Source organism: Bos indicus, chromosome 11 (genome assembly GCF_029378745.1).
Source record: "Bos indicus isolate NIAB-ARS_2022 breed Sahiwal x Tharparkar chromosome 11, NIAB-ARS_B.indTharparkar_mat_pri_1.0, whole genome shotgun sequence".
NCBI classification, from domain to species: Eukaryota; Metazoa; Chordata; class Mammalia; order Artiodactyla; family Bovidae; genus Bos; species Bos indicus.
In genome coordinates this window covers 14,700,290-14,712,770 of record NC_091770.1, presented here as the reverse complement: position 1 = coordinate 14,712,770, position 12,481 = coordinate 14,700,290, and the positions used below count along the sequence as shown (strand labels likewise).

Genomic DNA, 12,481 nt, shown 5'->3' with positions numbered 1-12,481 from the left:
CATAATAGTATTTTAATAAAGTTTTTTCAAAATAATTCTGATGATCATAAATATCATTATTTAATTTTCCAGTTTATGCAGTAATTCTTAAACTCTAATTCATACAAATAAATTCATACTTCATGACACTTAGGAAGTTGTTTAAGCTTGAATGGGTATTTCAGAAAGCTTTCTTCCCCTGGTTATCTTGGTATTCAAGTCAGTGAGACTTAAAAAGACCTTCCCCTATTTTTCCTTCAAAGTGCAGGTGTGTGTACACAGCCCGCTTTTGTTTTTATCTCAGTGTAAAGTGAGGTAAAACTCCTCCAGCCATCCAACAGCGGTTAACCTGGTGTGGGGGAGTAGGACTCCAAAACACTGAAATTAGTGAAAAATGTCAATACTTTAGACCACTAAAATGAAAATTCTACCTGAATTTTTAGACTTGAAAGTAAAAGAATTTATCAAAAGGACTAAAATTTGGATACTTTCAAATATATGCCCACCCATCATCGCCCCAGAGAGTTCCTGGGAATGAAGTTAATTAACAAAATATAATTATTTGCAATGAGCACATCAACTATATGTACGCTGATGCTTCTAAAATGCATTCTTAGGTAGTTTATACACTTAAAATTTCATTCATGTTATCTGGTAAATGTAATTTTTTATCTCATGTAATTTAATTGTCAGTTCTGCTTGTTTTTAAGGAATATGTTATTTTAAAACTTAAAAGTTAGATTCTATTTCTTAATTTTCTGCTTTATAAGTTTCTGAAGACTTTAGAACTTTAGGGGGAGGTAGTTCTCTCTTTCCCTCAGGATACACTTTCTCATTGATTTATGAATCAATGAAACAAACAAAAGATTTGTTGCTATCAGAAATTAATTGGATTTTTATTAATGGTAAACAAAAACATACCTTCAGAAACATAAGCAAAAGGTTTATTCCGAATTGAAAGCATTGTGAACAGGTTGAAGGAAAGAGCCACAAAAGTACCAACTAATAATCTTCCCCTAAAAAGAATAACACTCATTGTTACTTTTTTCTTGGTAATATTAATATATAATTTCAGCATGTAGCGTGACTAGGAGATGAGGGAGCAGAGTGGTCTGCTTCAGTATTTGCAGTCAGAATTTGAACTTGGTTTCTAGCTTTATGACCCATGTTCTGCATATGGTTGCTCCATCTTACATGGGATCCCCACCCCTCCAAAAAAGACCCTTAGCATTAACAATATCTTCTTACAGGTAATTGCTATTATAAATCTTTAGAAATGCTACAGATATTTGGTTTATAGTCTGCTGGCTAAGTCAAACTGTCCTGAATGAAACTGATCAGAACAGATCCACACAGTTAGCATCTTTGTTGCAGCTAATAACACTTCCATCTCTTCTAGAGATGCTACTAAAAAATTTGGGGGATCTAAATTATAGACGACAAGACAGGGCTGGTTTAGCATGTTCGCCTGGATTTGGAAATACTGAGGGACCCGACATCAAAGTAGAGAGGCCTTTTTGTTCCGTATAAAAACGTAGGGGCTTGGGAACAGTTAAGGGTGAAAAGAAGGAGTCTTGGGACTTGGGGATTTTGCTTGTGAAATATATATTACCACACTCTGAACTCTAGTATGGGCCAAAGTAATCATTATTTCATATTATTTTTTTTCATAATTTTCATAATTTTCATAATTCCCAATTAATCACTAGGAATCAAACTTAATAGTATATTGTATGTCAAAAGTAGAATCTTACGTGTGTATCTCGGGCTGCTCCAAAAAGCGTTCTGCGCTAAAAGAAAGAAATAATGTTAATGTATTAAAGAATTAAGTTAAAAAACTTTATTAAATACATAATTAATCTAATAAATTCACAAAACTTTTAAATATGACCTGTTGATTACTAGTAGTGATGAGACAAGCAGACCCACAAGTTATCCTCAAGGTGCAATGTCCAATCCTTCTCTAACAAACCTGAATATGTCTGACTGAATCCCTTCCTTTTATTCACATCTACTTATGACTGGATTTAGTAGTATCAAAGGTAATAAAAGAAGGGTATAAAGAGGGAGAAAAGTCTGAAACATGAAGAAATTGTACTATCAAATCTCCAGCATTGTTCATATTAATTTGTATACCCTTTTAACCAGAATGTCTCACTGGATTCTTTCATATTTCCAAAGGTAGCACAGGTAGAATTTGCAGTGACAGAAACATCATATACAAATGTACCTTTCTTTTAAAATAAAGAGAGCTCCCAACTGTGCCAAGACTGTGGAGGCAAATACAGCCAGGACTTCTAATCTTTCAAATCTGAAATTGGAAAATTAATTAAATTAGCATAATTTTTTCAATTCACAAACTAGCATCTGTAAAACACATCACTCACTCACTACAAGTGTAACTACTATAAGCCAAACACTGTTTAAAAAAATCTAGTTTCTAGAATGATAATAAACAGTGAATATCTTAGATTTTAGAAAGAGTACCTATTTATAAAACATATATTCTTTATGGCTTTTTTTCTCTAGAAATATTCATTATCATAATAACAGCTAACACTTAATTGACCCATCTTATGTTAGACACCCAGTCAAAGTACTTAACACATTATCTCATCTAAATCCTTATGAGGGGTGATTCTATCCCTCTTTAAAAAAATAAATAAGTAAGAGATAAGGATCTTGAAGCCCAAGAGTAAGAGTAACTGTTTAGTCATATAGCTAGCAAGTGGAGGAGTCAGATTTCCAAACTCAGACACTCTGGCTCTAGTGTTCATGACTTTAATCACTACGATAAAGAGGAGAGTGAAAAAGTTGACTTAAAGCTCAACATTAAGAAAACTAAGATCATGGCATTCAGTCTCATCACTTCATGGGAAACAGATGGGGAAACAGTGGAAACAGTGTCAGACTTTATTTTTCTGGGCTCCAAAATCACTGCAGATGGTGATTGCAGCCATGAAATTAAAAGACGCTTACTCCTTGGAAGGAAAGTTATGACCAACCTAGACAGCATATTCAAAAGCAGAGACATTACTTTGCCAACAACAAAGGTCCATCTAGTCAAGGCTATGGTTTTTCCTGTGGTCGTGTATGGATGTGAGAGTTGGACTGTGAAGAAAGCTGAGCACCAAAGAATTGATGCTTTTGAACTGTGGTGCTGGAGAAGACTCTTGAGAGTCCCTTAGACTGCAAGGAGATCTAACCAGTCCATCCTAAAGGAGATCAGTCCTGGGTGTTCATTTGAAGAACTGATGTTGAAGCTGGAACTCCAATACTTTGGCCACCTGATGCGAACAGCTGACTCATTTGAAAAGACCCTGATGCTGGCAAAGATTGACGGCAGAAGGAGAAGGAGACGACAGAGGATGAGATGGTTGGATGACATCACCAACTCAATGGACATGGGTTTGGGTGACTCCGGGAGTTGGTGATGGACAGGAAGGCCTGGGGTGCTGCGGTTCATGGAGTCACAAAGAGTCAGACACGACTGAGTGACTGAACTGAACTGATACTGCCTGTCACATTTACATATGTCTTATTATCCCTAAACTATCAGCTGGAGGCCATGGACTGCTGTCTTATTTATCTTGGTTTTTACCACTATACACAGTTTAATGGCATTCAACATTTGTAGTATGTACGTACACTAAAATTTCTCAAGGAAATAACTATGTTCAGAAAAGATAATAAATAATTAAGGATGTTCATCACATTACTTTTTTTCTCCTCAAATCAGCTGGTTTAATTCCAGGAGGTACAAAATTCAGGAAATAATAAAATAATTAAGGACATACATCACGTTGCTATTGGTAATGGAAAAATGTTGGAATCAACAAAAGACCATTATGTATTACTAAAAATATAACAAATGTATTTACTGACATGAAAGGAAATAAATGAAGAAAAGTAGGTTATAGGAGGGTATGGAAAAAACAGTATGTAAATGCAGCAATGTTATCTGTAGATATTGATAAGTTGATACTAAAGTGCACATAGAAATGCAAAAGGTGAAGGAAAGCAAAGGTCTAAAGAACAAAGTAGGAAGATTTCCACTACAGTATTCCACTGCAAGATTTCAAACTACAGTAATTAACACAGTACAGAACCGATGCAAAGACAGACAAATACACTTTGAAGAGAAAGGAGAATCTAGAAACAGACCAACATATACAGTTACTTGATTAATGAAAAAGTAGCACATAAAAGCAATAAAAAAGAAGAAACTTGATTCAATTAATGTTTTATCAAATTGAATAGCTGTATAGAAACCAATGTGCCTTGACCTCTACTTCAAACCATATACAAAAAGCAAATTCTAGTTTGATTGTTAAGCCTATATGTGAAAGGTCAAATTGTAAAACTCCTAATGACAGCGAAGAGTATCTCATGATCTTGGGCCAAGATTTCTTGACAAGTACACAGAAAGTACTAACCATAAAGGAAAAGACTGATCAACTGAATTTATCATTGAAATTAAAAACATTCCATGCATCAGAAGATAGCTTTAAGAGAATGAAAGAGAAAGAACTCCTATGGATCAATAAGAAAAAATAAGCAACCCAATATAAAAATGGATAAAACACTTTAACAAGCATTTCAGAAAAGAGGTAATCTGAATGGCTAATAAACATAAGAAAAAGTGCTCAAATACTCATCAAGAAAATAACTTAAACCTACAATGAGATACCACTGCACATCCTAGAATGGCTTTTAAAAAAAAGGCAATACCAACAGTTGGTAAGGACCTGAAGCAACTAGAACTCAGATATACTGCCAGTAGAAATGCAAAACCACTCTGGAGAACTGCTTGGAATTATCCTATCTTCTAATGACAAATATATGCAAGTCCTATGACAGTAATTTCACTCAAAGACATATGCCCAACATAAATGAGCACACATGTATACCAAAAGAAAAGTACAAAATGAGCATATGTAGTTTTATTCATAATAACAAAAAGGTAAACATTATCTAAATTTCTTTCAATAGTTGAACATATAAACGTATATTGGCATATTGGAATATTAGAGCAAAGAACAAGAATGAATTACTGCTATATGATGATACATATTACAATCCCATTTATATGATTTCAAAACTGGCAATAATAATCTGAAATGACAGCAATCAGAATACTGGTTACTTTTCTCGGCATTTGACTCAACCTTAAGTCATGAATGGAGGCTTTGGGGGAACTTATAATGGTTTATATCATGATCCAGATAGTAGTTATACAAGTATATTTATCTGTTAAAATTCATCAAACTGTACAAGGATATAAGAAAAGAATAAGATAACAGTCCATGCTACCAAGAAATTTATATTTAAAGGGGGAGACAAAAAAACAAATAACTGATAAGTTCTATACAGAGAATTATAGTAGTCTGGTGTGTAATGTTAGTCACTCAGTCGTGTCCGACTGTTTGCAACCCCATGGACTGGGTTGCAGCCTGCCAGGCTCCTCTGTCCATGGAATTCTCCAGGCAAGAAGACTGGGAGTGGCTTGCCATTCCCTTTTCTAGGGGATCTTCCCAACCTAGGGAATGAACCTGGGTGTCCTGCATTGCAGGCAGAATTTTTACCGTCTGAGCCACCAGGGAAGTCCAGTCTGATGTGACAAAAGACTAACTAGGTGATCTATTTCAGAATTCATTGTAGACTGCGCCCAGTCACTTAATGATATTAGCACTTGGTAATATTAAGACTGGAATAACAAAACTGGGCTTATCTTGAAAGAATCAGGTGAAGAGCATCTCAAGGAGAGAGAATAGTCTGTATAAAGATCCTAAAGCAAGAATAAGTTATATTCAAATTATAGACACAAAGACAGAGTGCATGACAGTGGTAACTTGAAAAGAAGTAGGTTGGGTCTAAGTCATACACAGCCTTTATAAACAAGGGAAAGGAGTCAGGATTTTACTCTCAATGTGATAGGAAACAACTGGATGGTTTTAAGGAGTAGAATGATAGCATGATTTAGGCTTAAAAAAAACAAACAAACACTGGTTGCTACACAAAGAATGGACTCCAAGGGTTGGGAAAAGCAAAGTATGCAGACTAGTTAGGATTAGGATGCAGGATGTTGCTGAAGGCAAGAAATGAAGGTAGCTTGGTTAGGATGGTAGTACTGGAGATAGAAATGGGGGTGGAGGCAGATTCTGGATGTGTTTGTAAGTTATCCTGACATAACCTCCTGATGGATAAATATGGGTGATGAGAGAATAATCGAGGATTTTGCCTGAGCAACTAAGTGGCTGTGTATTTACTAAGATGGGAAAAACTACAAAGGAACAGATGTTGGGGAAAGAAAACAAAACAGGAAATTTAGCTTGAATTTAAGACATCAATTAGGCACCCATGTGAAGTTGGCATGAAGGGAACACTGACATGAGATAAATCTCAGTGCTACAGAACTGAAATTTTGGAATTATCAGATATAGATGATACTTCAAGCCATGCAACTGACTGTAATTATATTTAATTGCTCTCTCGTTTCCTATTCTCTAAGCAATGAGACCAAAATGGGAGCTGTCATGTCTTTATTAAACCTTGTATCCTGGCCACAGGAGCTGAACTAAAAAGACTAACATCTATACCAAGGCGGAAAAACCAACAGCTCTTTCTCATTAATTTTCAGAACCAGAGCTGGGGAAGAGTCCTTTCCTGTCTAGGAGGAAGGTAAGAATGTTCCAAGTCTTGCTAGAAGTTATCATTCCAGCAGAGTGGAGAAAAATGGTCTGAGAAACCGAACCTGACATGCAGAGAAAAGCAGGCCACTGAGGTAAGAGAAAGACAATGTCCTGAGTGTCCCTGTGCCAGCTTACCTCAGTCTTCCCACACAAGTATATTATCATTTTCCCACCAAATTAGTTTGAATTGGATTTCTGTCACCACCAAAAGCCTGACTCAAGAGTTAAGATTTCCATATACAGATATGTATTCTCTACAAATGGTTATCATAGTAACAGTCCAACTCTATTAAATTTCAGTGACACACAAATATTTTCATTTTGCATTAAAATTTCATGTTCACTCTGTCTTATTATTTAAGTAAATAAAACCTGATTTTGTTCAAAAGAATATAATCCCAATGAATGGTATGGAAAAGAAAGTTTAAGTTTGGTTCAAGAGTTTCTTCACCAAGGTTAAATTTTTCTTTCTAGTTCTTTCCTTGAATCTGAAAGGAATTCATTTCTTTTCCTAATATAATAAAAACATCCGGGACTTCCCTGGTAGTTCAGTGGCTAAGACTCTGCACCCCCAATGCAGGTGCCCTGAGTTCGATCCCTGGTCAGGAAACTAGATCCCACATACTACAACTAGGACTTGGCCCAGTGAAATAAATGAATAAATATTAAAAAAAAATCCTCTGATGTAAAAGATTATTTTCCAGCTTTCAGCAATTTCTAAACTATAGACACAGAAATCTCAAAATCTTTGTCAGTTTGTTGCTATCACAAATCTAGTCTTATGGGAAAAATATACCTCTACCACTGCATTAACGTTAAAGTGTATCCCACTTACTTTAACATCTAGAAGATACATACACAAAAATCCTTTGTACTTTCTCTAACTGAAATAAGAAATTACCAAAGACCTTAAAATGAACATTTTATGTTAAGATTTGTTTTGTAAAATAGCAAAGAACCTAATGTGAACATTTTACTTTAATATGATTTAAATTTAATCATCTATATTTCTTATCTAGAATCCTCTTAGAAGATGCTTTTTAAAATCTAATTTTACTATTTATCATTATCACACTAAACAGGCAATACTTATTTTCTACAAATATTCAAGCTAGCTCTTTAGTAGTTTAACTACTAATTTTAATAGCAATAAGTTAGCAGAAAATAAAGTAAATTGAACTTACCCAAATGAATAGGCAGGGCTAGGTTTCCTCATCATCACCCAGTAACTTACTAAACAAGTTATCAAACTAAGTAAAAAGGCAAATAAATACAGCATTAGAACAAGAGCTAGAAGACATACAAAAAGAAATTTGGTTTTCAGAATACCTAAGTTGCTAAAAGTAACAGTGTTCACAGGCTAACAACAAATTATTCTAATGATTTATAATCTAATCACAATAAACACCCTAACATGTGAGTTTTAACATGGGGAGAAACAGAAGAAGTTATGATATACCATTAAGACAGTTAAATAGAATACTTTAAACTCATATTTTCTCTACTCAGTAAGTTATCCACCCTAAATGGTTTCCATAACTGAGCCTGCAAAAAATAACATAGTAATAATTAAGAATATTTACTTGGTTCTAGGCATAAACTGGAGAAGGAAATGGCAACCCACTCCAGTGTTCTTGCCTGGAGAATCCCATGGACGGAGAAGCCTGGTAGGCTGCAGTCTATGGGGTCACACAGAGTCGGACACGACTGAAGTGACTTAGTAGTAGTAGCAGGCATAAACATTTCAACTTTGATAAACTTTATTTAATCTATGTTAAAAGTTAAACTAAATATTAATAACACCTTGACAATATTCTAGATGAGGTAAAGTTATGGTTGCTTTCCAGGTATAGTGGAAATTCACTCTAAGACAATTTACTACAGTGTGAAATTCAGGTAACAACTATCTGTTTTAGATCCATCAAGAAGATTTAGTTATGTGACTGATGAAAAGACATCCTATAACACACCTATGGCACAGATATTGGAGACATCATTGTCCAAGCACTTTGTAATCTTTATTGGAAACATGGGGCTTCCCTGGTGGCTCCGACGGTAAAGAATCTGCCTACAATGCGGGAGACCTGGGTTTTATCTCTGGGTTGGGAAAATCCTCTGGAGAAGGGCATGGTAACCCACTCCAGTATTCTTGCCTGGAGAATCCCATGGACAGAGGAGCCTGGCAGGCTACAGTCCATGGGTCTCAAAGAGTCAGACACCACTGAGTGACTAAGCACACACACACTGGAAATAAGAAAGGTCCCCAAAAGCAGGAGCCGACAGGTTGTCTCTCGATCTCACAATCACATACTTGCTTTGCAGTTATTAATACCCCTCATTTCTTTTCCCATCTACACAGTTCCAGTGGGAACTGGTATGCTCTTACATGTTCCTGCTCCCTAGCAGGAACCTATAGCTGACTCATCTATAGGTAGGCAACTGACCTAACGTCTGGGTATTTTTCTGTTGCTATGTAAATGGGATATCTTCTTCCAGCATATCTTCTAATTGTTTTTATTTGTATACATGATCCATGTTGATAATTTTACTTATTTCACAGATTGCTGCTACTATTGCTAAGTCGCTTCAGCTGTGTCCGACTTTGTGCGACCCCATAGACAGCAGCCCACCAGGCTTCCCCGTCCCTGGGATTCTCCAGGCAAGAACACTGGAGTGGGTTTCCATTTCCTTCTCCAATTTCACAGATTACTTTCCTTTAATTAAAGAAAAGTTCATAAATTCAGTGCAATAAACTCTTCTTTTATTTTTACTGTTTTATTCCAAATAGGACATTTATACAGAAATGTGCATGAAGCACATATGTACATTTTAACAAATAGAAAAAAAAAACCACCCATGTAACCACAAATTAAGGTCAGAAGTAAAACAATGGGGAAGTTTTCTGGACATCTCTTTCTTTTTTTTTTTAAATGAAGTATAGTTGATTGACAAATTCTATATAAGCTTTAAAACATTAAGGAGAGTTTTTAAAACTTACCTAAAAAGATCAAAAATGGTCAGGTAAGTATAGGCAGTTAAAGCTGCAAAACAACAGAAAGACTGATTAAAATGTTACTGAATCCATGGTTAGGAAATACAACAAATAATGGTACATAAAAATATAAGAGGTTTTTAAAAACACAAGAAAGATATTAAGAGGTTTTACCTTTTAAGAAAAACTCAATAAACCTCAAAATCTTATTTATACACTACATAAATTGAAGAACTAATCTATCACTAAAAATACCTCACAAAGATACATGCACCCAGTGTTCACAGCAGCACTAGTTACAGCAGCCAAGACATGGACGCAACCCAAGGGGCCATCAACAGACACACAGGCAGGAAGGAGGATTCCTCATCCATAAAAAGGAGTGCATCTGCCATTTGCAGCAACACAGATAACCCCTAGAGTATATTCTGCTTGGGGAAATAAGCCAGAGAAAGACAAATACTATATGGTATCACTTATATATGAAATCTAAAAAATAAAACAAACAAATGTATTAATCTATAGCTTCCTCACCAAGGGAAGTCCCTATAGTAATTTTGAGTGGAGTATAATCTATAAAAATACTGAATCACTATGCTGTACACCTGAAACTAATAACATAAATCAACTATACCTCAATTAAAAAATAAAAAGAAACCTCTGTTTTTCAAATAGATTTAAATCTTTTGAAAAAGCTCATTTTAAATAATGCCTAACAATTGAACCAAATTTTATAGTTTACAAGGTACTTTTGAGGGATTTACCTGGCAGTCTAGTGGTTAAGACTCTGCACTGCCACTGCAGGGAGCAGGGGATCAATCCCTGGTTGGAGAATTAATATCCCACATGCCAAGCGACAGGGCCAAAACAGAATATAACAAGGTACTTTTGGAATAGATTCCCTCATTTAAATCTTTCAAGTTGTATTTCAGAATAATATATTCCATGTTAAGGAAGACATACCTTTATTTAAGATGAGAACAATAAAAGTGAAATTAATAATTAACTATAAAAATAAGAACAGTGACATACCTATACTATTAGTGGAACTGCACCACATTAGCAGGAAGCCAGTACATGTTAAGTTTATTGCACCAAAGAGCAGTATCTTCCAGGACTGTGAAAAGGAAAATCATTCTTACTTATACAACACCGATAAACTTCTTTGGGTCCACTCAAGTTTGAGGATTCATACTCTAATATTCAAAGGAATAAGCACAACCTGTTTTAAAAAACTGAAGGGTTACAGTTTCTAAAACTTCCCAAAAAATTCATCAACCAAGTTATTATCACAATATATAAACCTAAAAAAATTCGAGAAGGGGAATTATTCAAGAGAAAATAAATTCTGACATATAAATTCTCAAATAGTTGAGAAAATAAGATGACATTTGAATATAATTTTGACTCTATAAACATATATATGGAGACAATGATAAAACAAATGGGGCAAAATATAAAGCAACTGATGCATCTGAATAAAGGGTATAAGGGAATTCGTTACACTAATCTGAAAACTTTTCTATAAGCTTGCAATTACATCAAAATAAAGTTACCCTGCCCATCCACCCACCAAAAACAGAACAATGCTTGGTTATTTACCAAATAGGTCATAAGAAACAGGACTGCTAAAAAAAGGAGATTACCACAGTTTAGAAGTTCATAGAAAAGGGAGGATTTGAGATATACCTTGAAACAGCTATGGTTTTTCCAGTGGTCATGTATGGATATGAGAGTTGGACTGTGAAGAAAGCTGAGCGCCAAAGAATTGATGCTTTTGAACTGTGGTGTTGGAGAAGACTCTTGAGAGTCCCTTGGACTGCAAGGAGATCCAACCAGTCCATTCTGAAGGAGATCAGCCCGGGGATTTCTTTGGAAGGAATGATACTAAAGCTGAAACTCCAGTACTTTGGCCACCTCATGCGAAGAGTTGACTCATTGGAAAAGACTCTGATGCTGGGAGGGATTGTGGGCAGGAGGAGAAGGGGACGACAGAGGATGAGATGGCTGGATGGCATCACCGACTCAATGGACATGAGTTTGAATGAATTCCGGGAGATGGTGATGGACCGGGAGGCCTGGCATGCTGCGATTCATGGAGTCTCAAAGAGTCGGACACGACTGAGCGACTGAACTGATCTGAAACAGCTTGGATTTAGTCAGAGGAAGGAAGAATAGCATTCTAAAAATTAAGGAAGACGAGATCAAGTGAAGTGTTTTTTACTTTGTTCTGCTCCAATCCCTACATAGGGAGACCAACACTTGTTTCAAAGTATAGATGAAATAGTGGAAAGGTTGTTATTTGGAAATGTTAAGTTTAAACATATAATTTATATTTATATATTTAAATAGATAAGGTCAAATAAGGTATGGGAAAGGTATGGGATAGGATGGTTTTATAATACAGATGAAAGCTGTAGGTCTAGAAAGGAAGACCACCACCAGAAGTGAGAAGGATAAGAAGGTAACTCAAGAGACAGAAATCATAAGGCAGAAAGAAGTGACAGTCATGGAGCACAGAGGTAACAGGCTATAAATCTAAGGAAGAAACAAGCCATTTCCTAAAACTAAGGCATATGGTAAAGTAGGACTGGACACTTAAATACAGAAAAAATCTTCACAATAGCTGTTATGGTGAATACGTTACTGAAGCATCAAAAAGAAGAACAATAATTCCCAGCATAAATTTATGGGAGACACCATTCTCGAACTTCCTCCTCAAGGAGGAGCAAAACCAGAAGAGCAGGTGACATGCGGATGTTAGAAACTTGAGAACTGATACGACAGGTTAACAGGACGAGGGACTGTATGCCCAATG

The 12,481-nt window shown here is 35.6% G+C and overlaps 1 protein-coding gene across 4 annotated transcripts in view; it reads right to left on the bottom strand.

The window, feature by feature from the left end:
• SLC30A6 (solute carrier family 30 member 6) overlaps positions 1 to 12,481 on the bottom strand; it is a 48,838-nt gene that overhangs the window by 27,573 nt on the left and 8,784 nt on the right. For 2 of the 4 annotated variants that reach the window (XM_019969970.2, XM_019969971.2), the window contains exons 3-8: positions 10,696 to 10,780; positions 9,670 to 9,712; positions 7,856 to 7,921; positions 2,210 to 2,290; positions 1,734 to 1,769; positions 901 to 995 (exon numbers count right to left, since the gene is read on the bottom strand). In XM_019969970.2, coding sequence (XP_019825529.2) covers positions 901 to 995; positions 1,734 to 1,769; positions 2,210 to 2,290; positions 7,856 to 7,921; positions 9,670 to 9,712; positions 10,696 to 10,780 — 406 coding nt within the window. Of the gene's footprint in view, positions 1 to 900; positions 996 to 1,733; positions 1,770 to 2,209; positions 2,291 to 7,855; positions 7,922 to 9,669; positions 9,713 to 10,695; positions 10,860 to 12,481 lie in introns of those variants that run through there. The other 2 variants (XM_070798477.1, XM_019969972.2) reach the window with 2 other exon arrangements.